Here is a 24,998-nt window from a genome sequence, read left to right on the forward strand (position 1 = left end):
AGTGTCTCTGTGTTCTCTGTGTGACTGTGTAGAGTCTCTGTGTTCTCTGTGTGACTGTGTAGAGTCTTAGGGTTCTCTGTGTGACTGTGTAGAGTCTCAGGGTTCTCTGTGTGACTGTGTAGAGCCTCTGTGTTCTCTGTGTGACCTGTGTAGAGCCTCTGGGTTCTCTGTGTGACCTGTGTAGAGCCTCGGGGTTCTCTGTGTGACCTGTGTAGATCTCAGGGTTCTCTGTGTGACTGTGTAGAGTCTCAGGGTTCTCTGTGTGACTGTGTAGAGTCTCAGGGTTCTCTGTGTCACCTGTGTAGAGCCTCAGGGTTCTCTGTGTGACCTGTGTAGAGTCTCAGGGTTCTCTGTGTGACCTGTGTAGACTCTCAGGGTTCTCTGTGTGACCTGTGTAGAGCCTCAGGGTTCTCTGTGTGACGTGTGTAGATCTCAGGGTTCTCTGTGTGAATGTGTAGAGTCTCAGGGTTCTCTGTGTGACCTGTGTAGAGCCTCAGGGTTCTCTGTGTGACCTGTGTAGATTTCAGGGTTCTCTGTGTGACTGTGTAGAGTCTCAGGGTTCTCTGTGTGACTGTGTAGAGTCTCAGGCTTCTCTGTGTGACCTGTGTAGAGCCTCAGGGTTCTCTGGGTGACCTGTGTAGAGTTTTAGGGTTCTCTGTGTGACCTGTGTAGAGCCTCAGGGTTCTCTGTGTGACGTGTGTAGATCTCAGGGTTCTCTGTGTGACTGTGTAGAGTCTCAGGGTTCTCTGTGTGACTGTGTAGAGTCTCAGGGTTCTCTGAGTAACTGTCTAGAGCCTCTGGGTTTTCTGTGTGACCTGTGTAGAGCCTCTGGGTTCTCTGTGTGACTGTGTAGAGTCTCTGGGTTCTCTGTGTGACCTGTGTAGAGTCTCAGGGTTTTCTGTGTGACTGTGTAGAGCCTCAGGGTTCTCTGTGTGACCTGTGTAGATCTCAGGGTTCTCTGTGTGACTGTGTAGAGTCTCAGGGTTCTCTGCGTGACTGTGTAGAGTCTCAGGGTTCTCTGTGTGACCTGTGTAGAGCCTCAGGGTTCTCAGTGTGACCTGTGTAGATCTCAGGGTTTTCTGTATAACTGTGTAGAGTCTCAGGGTTCTCTGAGTAACTGTCTAGACCCTCTGGGTTCTCTGTGTGACGTGTGTAGATCTCAGGGTTGTCTGTGTGACTGTGTAGAGTCTCAGGGTTCTCTGTGTGACTGTGTAGAGTCTCAGGGTTCTCTGAGTAACTGTCTAGAGCCTCTGGGTTTTCTGTGTGACCTGTGTAGAGCCTCTGGGTTCTCTGTGTGACCTGTGTAGAGCCTCGGGGTTCTCTGTGTGACCTGTGTAGATCTCAGGGTTCTCTGTTTGACTGTGTAGAGTCTCAGGGTTCTCTGTGTGACTGTGTAGAGTCTCAGGGTTCTCTGTGTCACCTGTGTAGAGCCTCAGGGTTCTCTGTGTGACCTGTGTAGAGTCTCAGGGTTCTCTGTGTGACCTGTGTAGACTCTCAGGGTTCTCTGTGTGACCTGTGTAGAGCCTCAGGGTTCTCTGTGTGACGTGTGTAGATCTCAGGGTTCTCTGTGTGACTGTGTAGAGTCTCAGGGTTCTCTGTGTGACCTGTGTAGAGCCTCAGGGTTCTCTGTGTGACCTGTGTAGATCTCAGGGTTCTCTGTGTGACTGTGTAGAGTCTCAGGGTTCTCTGTGTGACTGTGTAGAGTCTCAGGCTTCTCTGTGTGACCTGTGTAGAGCCTCAGGGTTCTCTGGGTGACCTGTGTAGAGTTTTAGGCTTCTCTGTGTGACCTGTGTAGAGCCTCAGGGTTCTCTGTGTGACGTGTGTAGATCTCAGGGTTCTCTGTGTGACTGTGTAGAGTCTCAGGGTTCTCTTTGTGACTGTGTAGAGTCTCAGGGTTCTCTGAGTAACTGTCTAGAGCCTCTGGGTTTTCTGTGTGACCTGTGTAGAGCCTCTGGGTTCTCTGTGTGACTGTGTAGAGCCTCTGGGTTCTCTGTGTGACCTGTGTAGAGTCTCAGGGTTTTCTGTGTGACTGTGTAGAGTCTCAGGGTTCTCTGTGTAACTGTGTAGAGTCTCAGGGTTCTTTTTGTGACTGTGTAGAGCCTCTGGGTTCTCTGTGTGACATTTGTAGAGTCTCAGGGTTCTCTGTGTGACTGTGTAGAGTCTCAGGGTTCTCTGTGTGACCTGTGTAGAATCTAAAGGTCCTCTGTGTGACCTGTGTAGAGTCTCAGGGTTCTCTGTGTGACTGTGTAGAGTCTCAGGGTTCTCTGTGTGACCTGTGTAGTGCCTCTGGGTTCTCTGTGTGACCTTTGTAGAGTCTCAGAGTTCTCTGTGTGACCTGTGTAGAGTCTCAGGGTTCCCTGTGTGACCTGTGTAGAGCCTCTGGGTTCTCTGTGTGACTGTGTAGAGTCTCAGGGTTCTCTGTGTGAGCTGTGTAGAGTCTCAGGGTTCTCTGTGTGACTGTGTAGAGCCGCTGGGTTCTCTGTGTGACCTGTGTAGAGTCTCAGGGTTTTCTGTGTGACTGTGTAGAGTCTTGGTGTTCTCTGTGTGACTGTGTGGAGCCTCTGAGTTCTCTGTGTGACCTGTGTAGTGTCTCTGTGTTCTCTGTGTGACTGTGTAGAGTCTCTGTGTTCTCTGTGTGACTGTGTAGAGTCTCAGGGTTCTCTGTGTGACTGTGTAGAGTCTCAGGGTTCTCTGTGTGACCTGTGTAGGGTCTCAGGGTCCTCTGTGTGACTGTGTAGAGTCTCAGAGTTATCTGTGTAACTGTGTAGAGCCTCTGGGTTCTCTGTGTGACTGTGTGGAGCCTCTAAGTTCTCTGTGTGACCTGTGTAGTGTCTCAGGGTTCTCTGTGTGACTGTAGAGTCTCAGGGTTCTCTGTGTGACCTGTGTAGTGTCTCAGGGTTCTCTGTGTGACCTGTGTAGTGTCTCAGGGTTCTCTGTGTGACATGTGTAGTGTCTCAGGGTTCTCTGTGTGACTGTGTAGAGTCTCAGGGTTCTCTGTGTGACTGTGTAGAGTCTCAGGGTTCTCTGTGTGACCTGTGTAGAGTCTCAGGGTCCTCTGTGTGACTGTGTAGAGTCTCAGAGTTATCTGTGTGACGTGTGTAGATCTCAGGGTTCTCTGTGTGACTGTGTAGAGTCTCAGGGTTCTCTGTGTGACTGTGTAGAGTCTCAGGGTTCTCTGAGTAACTGTCTAGAGCCTCTGGGTTTTCTGTGTGACCTGTGTAGAGCCTCTGGGTTCTCTGTGTGACTGTGTAGAGCCTCTGGGTTCTCTGTGTGACCTGTGTAGAGTCTCAGGGTTTTCTGTGTGACTGTGTAGAGTCTCAGGGTTCTCTGTGTGACCTGTGTAGAGTCTCAGGGTCCTCTGTGTGACTGTGTAGAGTCTCAGAGTTATCTGTGTAACTGTGTAGAGCCTCTGGGTTCTCTGTGTGACCTGTGTAGAGTCTCAGGGTCCTCTGTGTGACTGTGTAGAGTCTCAGGGTTCTCTGTGTGACTGTGTAGAGTCTCAGGGTTCTCTGTGTGACCTGTGTAGAGTCTCAGGGTCCTCTGTGTGACTGTGTAGAGTCTCAGAGTTATCTGTGTAACTGTGTAGAGCCTCTGGGTTCTCTGTGTGACTGTGTGGAGCCTCTGAGTTCTCTGTGTGACCTGTGTAGTGTCTCAGGGTTCTCTGTGTGACTGTGTAGAGTCTCAGGGTTCTCTGTGTGACTGTGTAGAGCCTCTGAGTTCTCTGTGTGACCTGTGTAGTGTCTCAGGGTTCCCTGTGTGACCTGTGTAGAGTCTCAGCGTCCTCTGTGTGACTGTGTAGAGTCTCAGAGTTATCTGTGTAACTGTGTAGAGCCTCTGGGTTCTCTGTGTGACTGTGTAGAGTCTCAGGGTTCTCTGTGTGAGCTGTGTAGAGTCTCAGGGTTCTCTGTGTGACTGTGTAGAGCCTCTGGGTTCTCTGTGTGACCTGTGTAGAGTCTCAGGGTTTTCTGTGTGACTGTGTAGAGTCTCAGGGTTTTCTGTGTGACCTGTGTAGAGTCTTGGTGTTCTCTGTGTGACTGTGTGGAGCCTCTGAGTTCTCTGTGTGACCTGTGTAGTGTCTCTGTGTTCTCTGTGTGACTGTGTAGAGTCTCTGTGTTCTCTGTGTGACTGTGTAGAGTCTTAGGGTTCTCTGTGTGACTGTGTAGAGTCTCAGGGTTCTCTGTGTGACTGTGTAGAGCCTCTGTGTTCTCTGTGTGACCTGTGTAGAGCCTCTGGGTTCTCTGTGTGACCTGTGTAGAGCCTCGGGGTTCTCTGTGTGACCTGTGTAGATCTCAGGGTTCTCTGTGTGACTGTGTAGAGTCTCAGGGTTCTCTGTGTGACTGTGTAGAGTCTCAGGGTTCTCTGTGTCACCTGTGTAGAGCCTCAGGGTTCTCTGTGTGACCTGTGTAGAGTCTCAGGGTTCTCTGTGTGACCTGTGTAGACTCTCAGGGTTCTCTGTGTGACCTGTGTAGAGCCTCAGGGTTCTCTGTGTGACGTGTGTAGATCTCAGGGTTCTCTGTGTGAATGTGTAGAGTCTCAGGGTTCTCTGTGTGACCTGTGTAGAGCCTCAGGGTTCTCTGTGTGACCTGTGTAGATTTCAGGGTTCTCTGTGTGACTGTGTAGAGTCTCAGGGTTCTCTGTGTGACTGTGTAGAGTCTCAGGCTTCTCTGTGTGACCTGTGTAGAGCCTCAGGGTTCTCTGGGTGACGTGTGTAGAGTTTTAGGGTTCTCTGTGTGACCTGTGTAGAGCCTCAGGGTTCTCTGTGTGACGTGTGTAGATCTCAGGGTTCTCTGTGTGACTGTGTAGAGTCTCAGGGTTCTCTGTGTGACTGTGTAGAGTCTCAGGGTTCTCTGAGTAACTGTCTAGAGCCTCTGGGTTTTCTGTGTGACCTGTGTAGAGCCTCTGGGTTCTCTGTGTGACTGTGTAGAGTCTCTGGGTTCTCTGTGTGACCTGTGTAGAGTCTCAGGGTTTTCTGTGTGACTGTGTAGAGCCTCAGGGTTCTCTGTGTGACCTGTGTAGATCTCAGGGTTCTCTGTGTGACTGTGTAGAGTCTCAGGGTTCTCTGCGTGACTGTGTAGAGTCTCAGGGTTCTCTGTGTGACCTGTGTAGAGCCTCAGGGTTCTCAGTGTGACCTGTGTAGATCTCAGGGTTTTCTGTATAACTGTGTAGAGTCTCAGGGTTCTCTGAGTAACTGTCTAGACCCTCTGGGTTCTCTGTGTGACGTGTGTAGATCTCAGGGTTCTCTGTGTGACTGTGTAGAGTCTCAGGGTTCTCTGTGTGACTGTGTAGAGTCTCAGGGTTCTCTGAGTAACTGTCTAGAGCCTCTGGGTTTTCTGTGTGACCTGTGTAGAGCCTCTGGGCTCTCTGTGTGACCTGTGTAGAGCCTCGGGGTTCTCTGTGTGACCTGTGTAGATCTCAGGGTTCTCTGTTTGACTGTGTAGAGTCTCAGGGTTCTCTGTGTGACTGTGTAGAGTCTCAGGGTTCTCTGTGTCACCTGTGTAGAGCCTCAGGGTTCTCTGTGTGACCTGTGTAGAGTCTCAGGGTTCTCTGTGTGACCTGTGTAGACTCTCAGGGTTCTCTGTGTGACCTGTGTAGAGCCTCAGGGTTCTCTGTGTGACGTGTGTAGATCTCAGGGTTCTCTGTGTGACTGTGTAGAGTCTCAGGGTTCTCTGTGTGACCTGTGTAGAGCCTCAGGGTTCTCTGTGTGACCTGTGTAGATCTCAGGGTTCTCTGTGTGACTGTGTAGAGTCTCAGGGTTCTCTGTGTGACTGTGTAGAGTCTCAGGCTTCTCTGTGTGACCTGTGTAGAGCCTCAGGGTTCTCTGGGTGACCTGTGTAGATCTCAGGGTTCTCTGTGTGACTGTGTAGAGTCTCAGGGTTCTCTGTGTGACTGTGTAGAGTCTCAGGGTTCTCTGTGTGACTGTGTAGAGTCTCAGGCTTCTCTGTGTGACCTGTGTAGAGCCTCAGGGTTCTCTGGGTGACCTGTGTAGAGTTTTAGGCTTCTCTGTGTGACCTGTGTAGAGCCTCAGGGTTCTCTGTGTGACGTGTGTAGATCTCAGGGTTCTCTGTGTAACTGTGTAGAGTCTCAGGGTTCTCTTTGTGACTGTGTAGAGTCTCAGGGTTCTCTGAGTAACTGTCTAGAGCCTCTGGGTTTTCTGTGTGACCTGTGTAGAGCCTCTGGGTTCTCTGTGTGACTGTGTAGAGCCTCTGGGTTCTCTGTGTGACCTGTGTAGAGTCTCAGGGTTTTCTGTGTGACTGTGTAGAGTCTCAGGGTTCTCTGTGTAACTGTGTAGAGTCTCAGGGTTCTTTTTGTGACTGTGTAGAGCCTCTGGGTTCTCTGTGTGACATTTGTAGAGTCTCAGGGTTCTCTGTGTGACTGTGTAGAGTCTCAGGGTTCTCTGTGTGACCTGTGTAGAATCTAAAGGTCCTCTGTGTGACCTGTGTAGAGTCTCAGGGTTCTCTGTGTGACTGTGTAGAGTCTCAGGGTTCTCTGTGTGACCTGTGTAGTGCCTCTGGGTTCTCTGTGTGACCTTTGTAGAGTCTCAGGGTTCTCTGTGTGACCTGTGTAGAGTCTCAGGGTTCCCTGTGTGACCTGTGTAGAGCCTCTGGGTTCTCTGTGTGACTGTGTAGAGTCTCAGGGTTCTCTGTGTGAGCTGTGTAGAGTCTCAGGGTTCTCTGTGTGACTGTGTAGAGCCGCTGGGTTCTCTGTGTGACCTGTGTAGAGTCTCAGGGTTTTCTGTGTGACTGTGTAGAGTCTTGGTTTTCTCTGTGTGACTGTGTGGAGCCTCTGAGTTCTCTGTGTGACCTGTGTAGTGTCTCTGTGTTCTCTGTGTGACTGTGTAGAGTCTCTGTGTTCTCTGTGTGACTGTGTAGAGTCTCAGGGTTCTCTGTGTGACTGTGTAGAGTCTCAGGGTTCTCTGTGTGACCTGTGTAAGGTCTCAGGGTCCTCTGTGTGACTGTGTAGAGTCTCAGAGTTATCTGTGTAACTGTGTAGAGCCTCTGGGTTCTCTGTGTGACTGTGTGGAGCCTCTAAGTTCTCTGTGTGACCTGTGTAGTGTCTCAGGGTTCTCTGTGTGACTGTAGAGTCTCAGGGTTCTCTGTGTGACTGTGTAGAGTCTCAGGGTTCTCTGTGTGACCTGTGTAGTGTCTCAGGGTTCTCTGTGTGACCTGTGTAGTGTCTCAGGGTTCTCTGTGTGACATGTGTAGTGTCTCAGGGTTCTCTGTGTGACTGTGTAGAGTCTCAGGGTTCTCTGTGTGACTGTGTAGAGTCTCAGGGTTCTCTGTGTGACCTGTGTAGAGTCTCAGGGTCCTCTGTGTGACTGTGTAGAGTCTCAGAGTTATCTGTGTGACATGTGTAGATCTCAGGGTTCTCTGTGTGACTGTGTAGAGTCTCAGGGTTCTCTGTGTGACTGTGTAGAGTCTCAGGGTTCTCTGAGTAACTGTCTAGAGCCTCTGGGTTTTCTGTGTGACCTGTGTAGAGCCTCTGGGTTCTCTGTGTGACTGTGTAGAGCCTCTGGGTTCTCTGTGTGACCTGTGTAGAGTCTCAGGGTTTTCTGTGTGACTGTGTAGAGTCTCAGGGTTCTCTGTGTGACCTGTGTAGAGTCTCAGGGTCCTCTGTGTGACTGTGTAGAGTCTCAGAGTTATCTGTGTAACTGTGTAGAGCCTCTGGGTTCTCTGTGTGACCTGTGTAGAGTCTCAGGGTCCTCTGTGTGACTGTGTAGAGTCTCAGGGTTCTCTGTGTGACTGTGTAGAGTCTCAGGGTTCTCTGTGTGACCTGTGTAGAGTCTCAGGGTCCTCTGTGTGACTGTGTAGAGTCTCAGAGTTATCTGTGTAACTGTGTAGAGCCTCTGGGTTCTCTGTGTGACTGTGTGGAGCCTCTGAGTTCTCTGTGTGACCTGTGTAGTGTCTCAGGGTTCTCTGTGTGACTGTGTAGAGTCTCAGGGTTCTCTGTGTGACTGTGTAGAGCCTCTGAGTTCTCTGTGTGACCTGTGTAGTGTCTCAGGGTTCCCTGTGTGACCTGTGTAGAGTCTCAGCGTCCTCTGTGTGACTGTGTAGAGTCTCAGAGTTATCTGTGTAACTGTGTAGAGCCTCTGGGTTCTCTGTTTGACTGTGTGGAGCCTCTGAGTTCTCTGTGTGACCTGTGTAGAGTCTCAGGGTTCTCTGTGTGACTGTGTAGAGTCTCAGGGTTCTCTGTGTGACCTGTGTAGTGTCTCAGGGTTCTCTGTGTGACCTGTGTAGTGTCTCAGGGTTCTCTGTGTGACTGTGTAGAGTCTCAGGGTTCTCTGTGTGACTGTGTAGAGTCTCAGGGTTCTCTGTGTGACTGTGTAGAGTCTCAGGGTTCTCTGTGTGACCTGTGTAGAGTCTCAGGGTCCTCTGTGTGACTGTGTGGAGCCTCTGAGTTCTCTGTGTGACCTGTGTAGAGTCTCAGGGTTCTCTGTATGACTGTGTAGTGTCTCAGGGTTCTCTTTGTGACTGTGTAGAGCCTCTGGGTTCTCTGTGTGACCTTTGTAGAGTCTCAGGGTTCTCTGTGTGACTGTGTAGAGTCTCAGGGTTCTCTGTGTGACCTGTGTAGAGTCTCAGGGTTCTCTGTGTGACTGTGTAGAGCCTCTGTGTTCTCTGTGTGACCTGTGTAGAGCCTCTGGGTTCTCTGTGTGACCTGTGTAGTGTCTCAGGGTTCTCCGTGTGACCTGTGCAGAGTCTCAGGGTTTTCTGTGTGACTGTGTAGAGTCTCAGGGTTCTCTGTGTGACCTGTGTAGAGTCTCAGGGTTCTCTGTGTGACCTGTGTAGAGTCTCAGGGTTCTCTGTGTGACTGTGTAGAGTCTCAGGGTTCTCTGTGTGACCTGTGTAGAGTCTCAGGGTTCTCTGTGTGACTGTGTAGTGTCTCAGGTGTCTCTGTGTGACCTGTGTAGGAAAGGCAAGTTTATTTATAGAGGACAGTGGCAATTCGAAGCTCTTTACACAGCAATCCAGAAGAATTACAGTAGAAGGATTAAAAATGTAAAATATTATAAAAATGTTAAAGCTATTAAAATATAATTAAAATAGATCATATAATTAAAATAATAATTGTAATGATTTTAAAGCAATTCAGAAATAATTAAAACAATTATGTTATGGATGAGATTGCACCAGTTAAAGTGAAGGCTACGTCTTGCAAACAGAAAACACCATGGAGAAATGCTTCTGTTGTTCAAATTCAAAAGAGGGAGTGTCGCAAGGCAGAACGCAGATGGCGTAAAACAAGTCTTCATATTCACAAAGAAATCTACAAAGATAGGCTACGTCAATACGCGACAGTATGCAAAACACAACAATCCTATTTCTCTAGCATCATCAACAGCATCATTAACAACAGCAAAATCCTCTTCACCGTGGTCCACAGACTCACTAACTCACCCACACCAATGACCACTGAATTAGTATCAACTGAGAGATGTAATGAGTTTGCATGCTTTTTTAAAACTAAAATCCAGAATATCAGATGAGTGATACTCAACATTGTAAACACCTCACTCATGTCGGGGGTCTTTCCGAGCTCCTCACTAAAAACTGCATTTGTAAAGCCTCTTCTAAAAAAGAAAAATTTAGAATCTTCTCTGTTAAGTAACTACAGCCCAATTTCTAACTTACCATTCATTGGCAAAATCATTGAGAAAATAGTGTTCAGGCAAATCACTAGTTTCTTGTCCATTAACAGTAGCATAGACAAATTCCAGTCCGGGTTCCGATCTAATCACAGCAATGAGACTATTCTAATCAAGGTCATTAATGACATCCCCTTAAATACAGAGACAGGAAAGGTATCTCTTCTATTACTCCTTGACCTTAGTGCTGCCTTTGATACCATTGACCATAAGATTCTTATAGACAGACTCACAAACTGGGTTGGACTCTCAGGAACAGTCCTGAAGTGGTTCATTTCTTACCTGGAAGGCAGGAACTACTTTGTAGAAATAGAAAATAATATTTCAGAGAACACTCCAGTGACCTGTGGTGTCCCCCAGGGCTCTATTCTTGGTCCACTTTTATTTAATTTATATATGCTTCCTCTTGGCCAGATTCTACAGGAATATGGGCTGTTCCTATCACAGCTGTGCATATGATACTCAGATTTACATGGCCCTGTCCCCAAACGACTCTGGTCCAGTGACTCATTAAGCAAGTGCCTTGATCACATCACTAACTGTCCAGTTAAAAGACCATTACCGTTTAGTGCGCCCTCTGCAGTCAGGGCGGGGTATGGGTGTGATAAAGATGTTTTTTATGCACACTGTTATATTTGAAAGGTGTTTAATTTAGAATGTAATAACTTACAACTGGAAATGTTTTGTCAGTGTGAGAACACGTTAGTGAAGTCTTAGCAGAAATCAAGACAACTTAAAATCTGGAAAGTACGTGATGGATTGTAAGCAAGTGTCAGAGTGGACTGTTTAATAACTGGCAGCTGGCAGCATCCAAACTGATTTTTTAATGTACATTTAATTTTGTTTCACAATATTTGGAACATGAAATGTCTATTTACATTTCACACACAAGTTACTGCAAGAGTAACAGAGGCTCTTGTAAATCTACAGAGCTGAGTTACAGCAGTGGAACATTTCTCTGTAGCTTAACTGTATTTAGGAGTAAATAGCTGTAGTGTGTCCCCTTTAGTATTTCAGTGCACTAACAGCAGTTTTGAGACTTTTATTTTAACAATAAAAGGATGGGACACAATTTTCTGCAGCTGAATAAAGATAAAACTGAGATTATATTATTTGGGAACAGAAAGGAGAGACAAAGATTGGCTGCGTATCTGGACTCGAGGGCCCTCAAATCTAAAGAACTGGCTCGCAACCTTGGTGTATTAATGGACTCAGATCTCAGTTTTAGTCTCATATTAAAGTGGTTACTAGATCAGCATTTTACCATCTTAAGAACATCAGTAAGATCAGAGACTTTCTGACTAAAGCAGACCTGGAGAAACTTATCCAATCCTTGAAGGATTGATTACTGTAATGGTCTTTTAACTGGACTTCCAAAAAAGACCATTAAACAGCTTCAGCTGATTCAAAATGCAGCCCCCAGAGTTCTCACTCGGAGCAAAAGAAGAGATCACATCACCCCCCCCCTCCCCTTCATCCTCAAATCCTTACACTGGATACCAGTCTGTTACAGAATAGACTTTAATGTGTTATTACTGGTCTATAAATGTCTAAATGGGGTAGGAGCAGTGTATTTATCAGATCTGCTACAGAGATATGAGCCGAGCAGAGCTCTCAGATCTTTAGGAACTAGACTTAGTCCTGCCTCAGGTCAAAACTAAACATGGAGAGGCAGTGTTTAGCTCCGGCGCCGCTCTTAAATGGAACCAGCTGAGAATATTAGAAGAGCCCTGACTTTAGACACTTTTAAATCAAGACTTAAAACATTCCTGTTTGAGCAGCCACAGCTCAGTTTAAAATACTCTGCACTTTTTATTCAGTAACGACACTTTATTTCTTTTCTTTTATTGTATCATTTTAAATTGTTTTAATAATTTTTATCATTTAATCATTCTATTCTTTCTATGTATTTTTCTTCTGTAAAGCACTTTGAATTGCTTTTGTATGAAAGGTGCTCTATAAATAAATTGCCTTCCCTTGCCTGTGTGAGTCTGATAAAGTCCAAACTGAATTTTTATGAAAGTGAAAGTGCTGCTGTGAAGTGTTTGTGACGATCAGAAATGCTGAGAAATACAAAGTGATCTCCAGCAGGAACTAATCTGAATTCAGTTACTGACAAGAGACCACACCCAGAGGACCTCAGTGACCCTGCAGGACAGTAGGGTGTATAAGTTCAGAGAGGTCGGCTGGTGCCAAACCGTGCAGAGATGTTTACATGAGCAGAAGTTTAAGAAGCAGGACGGGTCACTGATGAAGAACTGGGGAGATATGAGCTGATTTCTTAGAATAAGTGAGAACTCCAGCTGCAGAGTTGAACAAACAAAAGGGAGTGTATGGTTTTATTAGGAGGACCAATGAAGGGCTCTAATGAGAAGTTTGAAGGAAAAAAATGTTTTACAATAATTAACTAATCAAAGATTTATTGCATTTTACAAATTTCCCAACCTCTCCATAAACAGTGTGTGTAGAGTTCCTGGAGCTTTAGGGTGTGTTCAGCTGGTGTGAGATGTTGATGATGCTGTAATCTCCTTTTGTTTTTCAGGGATGAAGTTCCTCACTGTAACAGCTCTCATTCTCTCATGGTTCATGGAAACAACTGCAGGTACATGTCTACACTCCTGTACTATGTTTGTGTGTGTGTGTGTGTGTGTGTGTGTAGCAGGAATATATCATCTTGTGGGGACCAACATCTGTTGACACACTCCAGGAAATTCTCCACAACACAACAATATGAATCATTATCTTTAAAGGTGAAAACATATTTTAAAATGTTAGTGTTAGTGTTAGGGTTAGTGTTATAGTGTAAGGATTAAAGTAGTGTAAAACAGATTGGGGTACAACAACATTAGGGTAAGGCTCCACAAAATGAATGGAGATCAGAGTAATGAACCTCATCAAGACTTTACAGAAATCACAAACCCAGGCCACAAACAGTGTTCTGAAAACTGTATTCTGATTACCAGTCAGTACTAATTTGATTGCGCCCTCTGCAGTCAGGGCGGGGTATGGGTGTGATAAAGATGTTTTTTATGCACACTGTTATATTTGAAAGGTGTTTAATTTAGAATGTAATAACTTACAACTGGAAATGTTTTGTCAGTGTGAGAACACGTTAGTGAAGTCTTAGCAGAAATCAAGACAACTTAAAATCTGGAAAGTACGTGATGGATTGTAAGCAAGTGTCAGAGTGGACTGTTTAATAACTGGCAGCTGGCAGCATCCAAACTGATTTTTTAATGTACATTTAATTTTGTTTCACAATATTTGGAACATGAAATGTCTATTTACATTTCACACACAAGTTACTGCAAGAGTAACAGAGGCTCTTGTAAATCTACAGAGCTGAGTTACAGCAGTGGAACATTTCTCTGTAGCTTAACTGTATTTAGGAGTAAATAGCTGTAGTGTGTCCCCTTTAGTATTTCAGTGCACTAACAGCAGTTTTGAGACTTTTATTTTAACAATCTTTTTATAGATTTGTCATGTATGGACATATATATTGTGTGTATATGTATATATATATATATATATATATATATATATATATATATATATATATATATATATAATAAAATATGGCAATTTCAAATTAAATCAAATCTAATTTACTTGATATTTACATACATAAATATTACGTACTGTGAGGAGTTTGGTGTGTTACAGAATAGACTTTAAGGTGTTATTACTGGTCTATAAATGTCTAAATGGGGTAGGACCAGTGTATTTATCAGATCTGCTACAGAGATATGAGCCGAGCAGAGTTCTCAGATCTTTAGGAACTAGACTTAGTCCTGCCTCAGGTCAAAACTAAACATGGAGAGGCAGTGTTTAGCTCCGGCGCTGCCCTTAAATGGAACCAGCTGAGAATATTAGAAGAGCCCTGACTTTAGACACTTTTAAATCAAGACTTAAAACATTCCTGTTTGAGCAGCTACAGCTCGGTTTAAAATATTCTGCACTTTTCTGTAACGGCATTTTATTTCTTCTCTTTTTTCTTTTATTGTATAATTTTAAATTGTTTTAATAATTTTAATCATTTAATGATTTTACTCTTTTTATGTATTTCCTTTTATTGGAGTTTTATGATTTTATTCTTTAATTAATTTTTTTTTTTTTCTGTAAAGCACTTTGAATTGCTTCTGTATGAAAAGTGCTCTATAAATAAACTTGCCTTGCCTTGCCTTCTCCCTGTGTCTGCGTGGGTTTCCTCCGGGTGACTGTCTGTGAGGAGTGTGGTGTGTTCTCCCTGTGTCTGCGTGGGTTTCCTCCGGGTGACTGTCTGTGAGGAGTGTGGTGTGTTCTCCCTGTGTCTGTGTGGGTTTCCTCCGGGTGACTGTCTGTGAGGAGTGTGGTGTGTTCTCCCTGTGTCTGTGTGGGTTTCCTCCGGGTGACTGTCTCTGAGGAGTGTGGTGTGTTCTCCCTGTGTCTGTGTGGGTTTCCTCCGGGTGACTGTCTGTGAGGAGTGTGGTGTGTTTTCCCTGTGTCTGTGTGGGTTTCCTCCGGGTGATTGTCTGTGAGGAGTGTGGTGTGTTCTCCCTGTGTCTGTGTGGGTTTCCTCCGGGTGATTGTCTGTGAGGAGTGTGGTGTGTTCTCCCTGTGTCTGCGTGGGTTTCCTCCGGGTGACTGTCTGTGAGGAGTGTGGTGTGTTCTCCCTGTGTCTGCGTGGGTTTCCTCCGGGTGACTGTCTGTGAGGAGTGTGGTGTGTTCTCCCTGTGTCTGTGTGGGTTTCCTCCGGGTGACTGTCTGTGAGGAGTGTGGTGTGTTCTCCCTGTGTCTGTGTGGGTTTCCTCCAGGTGATTGTCTGTGAGGAGTGTGGTGTGTTCTCCCTGTGTCTGTGTGGGTTTCCTCTGGGTGACTGTCTGTGAGGAGTGTGGTGTGTTCTCCCCGTGTCTGTGTGGGTTTCCTCCGGGTGATTGTCTGTGAGGAGTGTGGTGTGTTCTCCCTGTGTCTGTGTGGGTTTCCTCCGGGTGACTGTCTGTGAGGAGTGTGGTGTGTTCTCCCTGTGTCTGTGTGGGTTTCCTCCGGGTGACTGTCTGTGAGGAGTGTGGTGTGTTCTCCCTGTGTCTGCGTGGGTTTCCTCCGGGTGCTCCGGTTTCCTCCCACGCTCCAAAAACACACGTTGGTAGGTGGATTGGCGATTCAAAACTGTCCGTCGGTGTGAGTGTGTGAGTGAATGTGTGAGTGTGTGTTGCCCTGTGAAGGACATGTGCCCCCTCCAGGGTGTATTCCAGCCTAGTGATTCTGGGTAGGCTCCTGACCCACCGCGACCATGAACTGGATAAGGCTTATAGACAATGAATGAATGAATGAATGAATGAAAATATTAAGTAAATTATAAACACTTGTGTGGCCTGACACTCCAGAGACAGGAAGGAGGGGTTTTACCAAAACCTCGTCCCTGGCGTCGCGCTGCAAGAAGAAGACAAAGCATCTCCACACATAGGCCCTAAAGTTAAAACAAGAATAACCAGGAAAAGACATCCTGATGTGTATAAAGGTTATACCAGCGAGTGGGAGGTTATGGTTAGGGGGAAATCTGACAATGCCCTCTGTACGGAAACAGACCAGTACACAACAGCCAGTCATTTTGTTTTATATTCAATGAATTGGCATATTGATTGATATGCTAAAAACAATGTACATAGTGTAAATTAGTGCTAGCAACAATGGTAAATGGTACTGCAACGACTGTAGAAACTACTTTATTAGTTATAGAAAGTACTGTAAATGCTATCTAGATAGGTAGTTATCAACATACAGGGCTAGCTGATTATGTAATGCCTAAACCTAAAGGAAGCTTAATACTGCAATAGTTAGCTTGCGGTTAGCTATTTAGAATTCTGTTGGCTTTAACTCTGTAATGTAGTAAGGTACACCTGCATATATTAGTGTGTATTTTATTTAACTATGCTTCACAATTTAGGTATAGTAAAATAGTATTTCAGGTTGTTTTTTTGCCATAAATATTGGCAAAGCAATGCATGTAGCCTTAATAACATACAGGGAAATGAAAGGAGGGTGAACTGAATCCACCTGGACTGTGAAATCTTTCTGTAATTTTATTTATTTATTTCCAGAGTTAAAGTCTATTTGTTCAGTTATTTTATTTTTGGGCGGCACGGTGGTACAGCAGGTAGTGTCGCAGTCACACAGCTCCAGGGGCCTGGAGGTTGTGGGTTCGATTCCCGCTCCAGGTGACTGTCTGTGAGGAGTGTGGTGTGTTCTCCCTGTGTTTGCGTGGGTTTCCTCCGGGTGACTGTCTGTGAGGAGTGTGGTGTGTTCTCCCTGTGTCTGCGTGGGTTTCCTCCGGGTGACTGTCTGTGAGGAGTGTGGTGTGTTCTCCCTGTGTCTGTGTGGGTTTCTTCCGGGTGCTCCAGTTTCCTCCCACAGTCCAAAAACACACGTTGGTAGGTGGATTGGCGACTCAAAAGTGTCCGTAGGTGTGTGTGTGTGAGTGAATGTGTGTGTGTGTGTGTCTGTGTTGCCCTGTGAAGGACTGGCGCCCCCTCCAGGGTGTATTCCCGCCTTGCGCCCAATGATTCCAGGTAGGCTCTGGACCCACCGCGACCCTGAACTGGATAAGGGTTACAGATTATGAATGAATGGATGTTTTACTTTTTTTTGTGCGTGTGTGTGTGTAAAACTCAGGAGGGTTGCTCAGGTGGGTTGATTTAAACCTGCCTTCCTCTCTCTACATGAACATTTTTGAACTGCAGTGTTAAGCTTCCTTTAGAACGTTATTTACTGGTCTCCGGCCTGTAGTATGTCCTTCCCACTTGGCGGTCAAGCCATCCAATCAGAAATTACCTTTGTCATTTGACATTTCTGATTGGCTGAAACTGAGGCACATTGTAATGGCTGTAAGTGTGGAGCGAGCGCGCGCGTAGGACAGGAGAGCGAGATGTGTAGGTTGTAGTGTGCGTTCAAGAAACCTTCTTGCTCGCTCAAAATATCCGCGCGCGGGCAGAATTGTGGCACAAAAATAACGCCATACACTCACAGACTTTAGCGGGAGAGAAAAAAAGCTTGAGTATCGATCTTTTTCCACGAGTATTGATCAATACCAATACGAGCTTTGATATCGATATTATCAATATTTGGATCGATCCGCCCACTTTTACTTTGTAAGTCTTGAATGTCTGAACGCGTCTGTGAGCTCCGTGTACCGTTAGAAAGCGCAGATCCTACCGTTTCTAAAAATAACGCTCTCATCGCGGTGCTGTGAAGCCTCTGGGAGTAATCCAGTGTGAAAAAACACCTAAAAATCAAGGCGCTCCTTCAAAATATTTGTGTTATGTCCTTGTCATGAAAGATTCTAATGATATTCACTATAATCAGAAATGAAGACGCTGCAAAGGGACAAGAAAGACGGTGTTTACTTTCAGTTTCGTTTTGACTCACATGACGTCATCCCACGCTGTCTCTGGGCAGAAAAATATGAGTCATCAGCAAAAACATATTCCTATTATTGATTTATAGTTCTTTCAAGGTTTTTGTAGGTTTCACATCAAACAACACTGCATTAGATCAACAAATATAAACTAAAAAGCTTAAATAATTCTTTATTGTGTGTTTTCTAAATAAACAAGTATTATTTGATCATATTTTTAAAAGATAATAATAATAATAATAATAATTGTAAATATTGTCAGCATCTGAGAAAACTGCCAAAGTACCAAAATGTGTTTTATTTGTTGAGATATTGTCCATATTTGCCCTGAACTAAATTCCTGAAAGTCTGGGCCTGCTGTGACTGTCAGAACTTTATCAGTCATACATCCCAGAGCTTAGAATATCAAGAAAAATATGTCCGTCTGATGCTACAAATTTATTTTGTCACAGTAATATGACATGTAATAAATTAGCATAAAAAATGCTTATGATTTCAACTAAAAGACACCTCACACTAACAATCTGTGTGAAGATATCTGATGTGGGAATATGATTTCAAGGCTGTACATTGAGAAATATGAAAAAAAAAAAGCAGACGCTAGGTAAAATTTTGGTCAAAACATGACAAATTTATAGTAAAATTGATTTATCGGTCAGAATGAAAACCTCCAGTGATTATAGATTTGAGTAGCAAAGGTTCTTTAGAAAATAAAACAACATATTGAATATGACTATGTCACATAATTACTGTTTAAATGCAATTGAAAGAGGCACTAAAAAAAACGAAACAGCAAAATAGCTAAATAGATAGAGTTCTTAGGGTTAAACCCATTTCACACCTTTGATGAAGCTTTTATGAACCGTCAAGACTGATCTAGTATTACATTAATGAAAAAAATACATATCATTGCTCTACTGTCACACTGCCAGAGTCTCTAGGGAGAGTCTGGTACCATTCACCACAGCGTGGCCAAGAACCGCCTACTACTGCAAGAAAAGAAATGTGACATGCAAAAGGACCAATCACAAGTCTATTTTGGCATTCTTTCACATCGGACCGGTCCCAGAGACAGTACAAAATGATACACGGAAGTTTATATATGCAGTGGTACAGACAGCCAATCAGAATGCAGCTGGCAGAATCCTGAGAGTGTGGCCAGATTCGTGCACTGAAAATATCAGACTCTCCTTCAACTTGTGAGCGGAGCGTCTGTGGCTGAGAGGATCATGGTTCTAATCTTATCCTGGAGCAGGGAGACTCTGCTGCACTGAAACAGGCCGGAGGAAGATTGTGGATGTTTTTCTGAACTATTTTCACTTCTTTTTCCTTTCAGATAACTTTAAAGTAGTTGGTCCAGATGCTTCTTTACTTGTTAAAGTTGGTGAAGACCTGGTTCTGTCCTGTTCTCTCCAACCCAACATCAGTGCAGTGGATATGACAGTGGAGTGGATCAGAACAGATCTGAGTCAGTCCAACAGACTGGTTCATCTGTATGAAGATTATAAAGACAGGAATGATCAGCAGATGGAGTCATACAGAGGGAGGACAGCTCTGTTTAAAGAAGAGCTGAAGAGAGGAAACACATCACTGAAACTCTCAGCAATTCAACCTTCTGATGAAGGATTTTATCAGTGTTCTGTTGAGGATCCATCTACATCCTGGTATGAAGACACCACTGTTCATGTAGAAGTTACAGGTGAGAACCATTCATTTATGATCTTCACACACTGTTCCACTGCAGATTCCTTCTTTTAAATTTACTGCGTATGATCACTGACACCACACAAAGAATCAGAGGAGGTCCAGATCTGATACAAATATCTCTGAATATGTATCTATCCTTAATGCTTTACAGAAACAAAGTCAGTCAGTGAATCAGTGTGTGTTCTGTGGTAAATGTGAATCTGCTGTGTGTTTCAGGAAGAGGTTTACATGCCTGGAATATCGCCATCATCTGTGTTTCAGTTGCTGTGGTTTTATTAGCAGCGTTCACACTGTGGATTGTAAAAGGTAAATTTGAACACATTCTCTTCAGGATTAACGTATTACGAGGTTACCAGTGATGTTAATTAATAAAAATGTACGTGTGATGTTTACCACAATGCAGCAGTACAGCGGGCTCCTTCAGCACCACTGATAAATCTTCTCAGGCCTCACAGAGCACACAGGCCAACTCAGAGAGAACCAGCTTCACAATTTCACCATTATTAATGACTGTACATTGCATCAGGGTCAACTGGGGGTCTTACAGCGTATACTAATGAAGGGATATTCTTCTGGCCTTGTGTCATGGCAAGACACAGTCATTTCAATGTGTCTATCTTTATTCATTTATTATTGCAGTTTATGAATTCTTCTTAATGTGTCATTGCAAAATACCCATTAAAAATATTTAGCTGGTTCTGAGAGAAGCAGACTCTCCTTGGTCCAACACTGTTTCAGCCACAAAGATGTCACTTTGGCAGGGTGACACCTGGTGCGTTTACTTCAACTATGAACCAGCCTAAATGGCCCTTTAATCTGCCCCTCCACTTCTGTCAGTGTGGAAAGTGTAAGATGAGAAGAGACCATACAGATAGAGCTTCAGTTTGCATATGTTATGAATTTGTCATTTACACATTTCAGACGCCATGACACCTGTTTACACCTGATATACACTGCATTTTTATTGGTAAAGAAATAAAAAATGAGCCAAACATACAAAAATATCTTGGTGTGAAACATTTGCAATTGATAGAAAGTAAACAACAACAATAGGTAGAAGGTGAAAGTTCAAGAACATTATGATTTTAAATTTATAGAACAATCTCTTCAATACTACCTTTAAAATACCACCAGCTTAAAGAGACTGCCAATGTACTTTGACTGACACCTTACTAAAAATTCCACTTTAAAAAAAATCCCTATTTAAATTAGACTTCCAACTTAAATAAATGACAGCTTCAAATAACCCTTAAAGACACTGAAAATACATTTTGTTTGCCACCTTTAAAAAGCCAATGCATTCTTATGGCAAAATTTCCCAATTTGGAACTCGTATTCAGAAATCCATAAGTCGGATCACTCCAAAAAGCACAAGCAACCCGAGTTGGCATAGGATCTATGAACATGTGAAGGTTCGTGGCTGTAGCATGAAAACCCTAGGAGGAGTAGCATTTTACATTTTGCGAATAGAATAATCCATCCATCCATCCATTATCTGTAACCGCTTATCCAATTTAGGGTCGCGGGGGGTCCAGAGCCTACCTGGAATCATCGGGCGCAAGGCAGGAATACACCCTGGAGGGGACGCCAGTCCTTCACAGGGCAACACAGACACACACACATTCACTCACGCACTCACACCTACGGACACTTTCGAGTCGCCAATCCACCTGCAACGTGTGTTTTTGGACTGTGGGAGGAAACCGGAGCACCCGGAGGAAACCCACGCGGACACGGGGAGAACACACCAACTCCTCACAGACAGTCACCTGGAGCGGGAATCGAACCCACAACCTCCAGGCCCCCTAGAGCTGTGTGACTGCGACACTACCTGCTGCGCCACCGTGCCGCCCCGAATAGAATAATAATAATAAGAAAACTAAATAATACGATTTTGAAGAACAGTAATTTGGCTTTGACAAGCCAAATTAATAAGAATAATAAGAAGAAAAAAAATTATGTAAGTGGGGGGTTTCTGCCTTCACCCAGGCACCCATAAAGGTGGAATACTTCACTTAGGAAGACAGTGACAGGATCTGCGTCCCCCACCCCTATACAAATCTGGCACGCTGCAGCTTTAAGCTGCTATCTAATGGCAGATCAGTTAGATGATTTTCAATCCTGTGGGAAGTGTAACATCAGCAGGGTGAGAGAAACTGTCTTTCATCATACCCCTCCACTCACTCCTCTTCTTCTATCTATCTACTTCTTAATTTGATCATCACCCTTATCACACCTACCCCTCTTCTCACTCCCATTGTTCCTCCTACCCCTCCCCTGATTGCCTCTTCTCTCACCTTCCCCCCCCTTACTCTGTCTTACACATATTCTTCATCACCCTCATTCTGCATACCCCTCCTCTCACTCCTTGGTGTTAATATTTGGTGTTAGACTGGACTGGGTACAGAATGTACTGGCTATGGACTGAACTGGTGACAAACTGATGACCAAGCTGTGTCCGTGCTTTTCTGCATGCGCGTGAAGGAAACCTCTGAACCTCCAGTTTCTAAACTTCAGATCATCCTGAGATAGACTGAGATCATCCAGCTGTACTCTTACATTATCCTGTGTATGTGTAAATAAACTCCAGTCAACGCCGAACACCAGTCTCCTGACTCTTCAATGCCGAATTTCTAACAGTTGGTGCCGTGACCCGGATGGCATACTGAATCCTTCTTGGTGATAAACGCCATTACGAATGTAGGCAGTAGTAGGTGGCGCTTTGCCCCAGCGGGTAGTAATTGGCTGCTCAGGTAGCAGAGTCTCATTCTTGCTATGCTATGTGATGTCATGCGAAGCATCCAGTTAAATAAAATTGTTTTATTAAGCCATCCATGGTAAATCTGTGCTTAAAAATATTGTTGGAGGGTTTGTGATGCTATATTAGAGATTGTGTTGTTGATTTGGAGAGTTTTTGTATGCTGTTTTTGTCGAAGTGCGTTCAGTGTGGAGCTATGGAGTCAGTCGCATGGTTTTAATGCATTAAGCTCCATTAACCCTGTTCTAAGGGTAACACACAGTGTATTAGTTATTTTATTTCCACTTATTAATATTTGGTGCAGTTTTCAGTGTCTTATGAGCAGCAAGTGCCAATATTTATCTATAAACAGATCTGGGTATATTTTATATTGAACCCATTGTTAAGTAGTGCTGCATAATAGAGGTAGCAGAGTCTCATTCTTGCTATGCTGTGTGAAGGTGACCGAGAGCTGCGATGCTGTGCTGAGAATCAACTGGATTCTGTTGGGTTACTAAATAAACCGCTGCTGAGCTGCGAACAGAATGAACATTGTTGGCGTCCAGTCTCCCTTTTTTCCCTTAAAACAAAAAAAATACACAACGCAGAGGAAAGAAAGGTACCATCAGAGGTGGACCGAGTGCGCAGAAGGTAAATCGCATGACGCCCCGGGTTACACGAACTAAAGACAAATTCTGGCAGACCCTTCTCCTATGCAGACTAGGATATAAGGAATAAGAGTCAGTAAAAGTATCCTGAAATTGTAACTGTGTTGTTACTGTTATCCCCTCAGGTGAGGGAAGACCAGTAGTTTGTAACTGTTGTTACTGTTATTCCCTCTATATGAGGGAAGACAGGTATTTTATAAGTGTTTAGATTTTCTGATCAAAAGAGGCCTAGTGTTTTGTGGCTGTTTTATATTCTTTGATCAAGAAAGATCTGTTTGTGTTTGTTGAAACACTAGTGTGTTACTGGTAAAAACTTACAGTTTTGTGGCTGTTCTTATATACTGTTAGCTATTGAGGGAAACTTTTGTTTTGTTTATTTAGTTTGTTTGTTTTGTTTGTTTGTTTGTTTTTGTGTTGCCTCACCATGACTTCAAATGGCCAAAATGCTCATAAATATTGTAAAGTCTCCTGGAAGCATATTTACTATAGAAACAGCACATTAGTTAAAGGAGGGACTGAAATGCCTCAATGGACAGAGCCAAATTTCGAAAAGGTCACTGTCTGAGGTTGATCAACAACATGCCTTCAATGACTTCATATTAATGATTCTCTGATGATTTAGAATAAGAAATCCTGATATCTACAAGAAAACATTTCAGATATTTTGGGTTGATGTAATTAAGGCAGATGATAATTAAGAAAAGCTTTTTGAAGGAATTTGCCTTTTAAGTCTAATATTAATAAACTATTGTTACCTGAATACATTTTCATATATTTAAGGTCTTCTTAGGTCTTAAAATAAAATTCTTATCCTGATACCTGTCGATACAACTAGAGCACTCCTCTGCTGTTTTTCTGGTCGGCAGCTCACCAAAAAAAAGCATGTCTTCTACTACTGTCCCAAATGTACCTCACAAAGATAAAATCAGTCATTGCTAGCATCAGTCAACTAATCTAGCTGCACAGCATAATGTGGACTTTCCTTAATTCTGTCCAAAAGCTGGCTCTGTGTGTCAGCCCCATGTTAACGATCTGTCTACTTATGCTATCATCAGAGAGCGGTACCTTCAGCACTTTTTTTTTGTTTATTTTTTGGCTGCCCCAAACATCTCGCGACACATATCCACAGCAGCTGGCAGCACCAATTCCTCAGTGATTGTAAAAGCTTTCTTCCTCCCTGCAACATGTCTGGCTACAAGGTAGCTATCTTTCAGGGCACATTTGGACTGTGATGTGATGGAAACAATTGTCTTCTTTTGGAGATGCAGTCCATCACATTTTCATTGAAAGCACTCCACTGGCTTTGCTAAAAGTGTAGAGTGTTTGGTCTCAAGATCCTAATTTAGTTTTAAAGGTTTCATGCTTCATTTGAAAGAGTCAAACCACACTCCACACACTGGGCTTTTGGGTAAACATCACCTCCTTCCCCCTGCACAAATCCATATTTGATGTAGTCTGGGTCGTACTTGCTTTTTTTGAAGAACCAGTTCACCTCTTGCGTCATTTCAAAAAACTTCTCCATCTCGTTAGTAAACTAGCTGAGTGTCTGAAAAAAGGGTGCCGTGGCTGGGGTGCCTCGGACTGATGACGTTTAAGTATAAATACTTCTGCGTCATTTTTTTTTCAGTAGTGGGCTTTTATTTGGCGTTGGGAGAGGATTTGGCAAATTTTTCATGGGCACAACCGTCATACTCAGCTCTACTGCTCATCCTACAATTGTATGTTCCTTACAAATGTGGCACTATTTAAAAGGGAAATTAACAGGCTCCAATGTTGTGCAATGTTTATTAATGATTATAATATTAACAATATTAATCTATCAATTTTACTCATTCTAAATGTATTATTTTTCCTTTATGAATTAAAGTGCTCACTACAGACTACTGTCTCCCTCTGAGGATGAGCCTGCAGACCCCTAGAGTTGAGAAACCCTGCAGTAGATAATCAGAGTGAACACTCGAGGTGTGGTGAAGTGGGCAATGTGCAAGTGTCACAGCAGTAACCTGAAATATAAACTGGAAGCTGAGCATTTATTAATGTGACAGCTTTAGATCCACCTTCCCCAGACTTAACCAGGCAGGTGAGACCCCCCTACTCATAAGCAAATAAAAAGCTGACATAGGGTAGCTTTAAGGGTAGAACAAATGAAATATTTTATTGAAATTAGTGCTTTTTTTTTTGTTTCATTCTTATTTAATATCTTATTAAGTTAATAGATATTTGTTTTGCAGTTAGCTCAAAAAAACATAAATAAAAATAATAGTTTTTTTTTTCAGTTACTATACTCCGTATGTCACATAACTATAGTCAGTGTCTTATTTCAAAATCATAAAACCATAACCCCACTGCAAATAACTAAATTTCAATAAATGCTTTCAATGCTCCATAATTACAGAATACAGAGCACCTGTTATTCACTGTAACAATGGCAACGTCTGTTACCAGTCTGTAGTGGTGGGACAGATACTAGAAGAGGTATCTTTGGCAGGGTACTTCACTAGAAGAAATGCTGAAGAAAAGTGTCCACTGTGACTCATGTGTGCTCTGGAATTGGTGCACATTCTCTTCCTCTACCCCAGCTTGTTAATAAAATACAATTCTCACCGCCACGACGTGAACCCAATTTCACTGCAGTGAACGGCCAAAGAGTCCATATGCACCTCAAACTGAGTCCACAAACAGAAGCCAAATGCACCTTCACATCACAGAAGTGTGAGGACAGGGGGGTAATCTCTGATTGTGGAACGCTTCTGAAGGTGAATGAGGTCCTAAATTTAACTAAAGTCAAAGCTGATGTAGATCCAAGCAAAACATACCCTTAACACAATCAGATATTACCCCCCTCTCCTCAATCTT

The 24,998-nt window shown here is 43.9% G+C and overlaps 1 protein-coding gene across 2 annotated transcripts in view; it reads left to right on the forward strand.

The window, feature by feature from the left end:
* LOC136700413 (ribonuclease inhibitor-like) overlaps nucleotides 1-24,998 on the forward strand; it is a 74,659-nt gene that overhangs the window by 23,358 nt on the left and 26,303 nt on the right. For both annotated transcript variants that reach the window (XM_066675758.1, XM_066675756.1), the window contains 3 exons: nucleotides 12,183-12,242; nucleotides 18,367-18,729; nucleotides 18,954-19,043. In XM_066675758.1, coding sequence (XP_066531855.1) covers nucleotides 12,185-12,242; nucleotides 18,367-18,729; nucleotides 18,954-19,043 — 511 coding nt within the window. In that variant the 5' untranslated portion in view covers nucleotides 12,183-12,184. The remainder of the gene's footprint in view (nucleotides 1-12,182; nucleotides 12,243-18,366; nucleotides 18,730-18,953; nucleotides 19,044-24,998) is intronic.

This window comes from Hoplias malabaricus, chromosome 6 (genome assembly GCF_029633855.1).
Source record: "Hoplias malabaricus isolate fHopMal1 chromosome 6, fHopMal1.hap1, whole genome shotgun sequence".
NCBI classification, from domain to species: domain Eukaryota; kingdom Metazoa; phylum Chordata; class Actinopteri; order Characiformes; family Erythrinidae; genus Hoplias; species Hoplias malabaricus.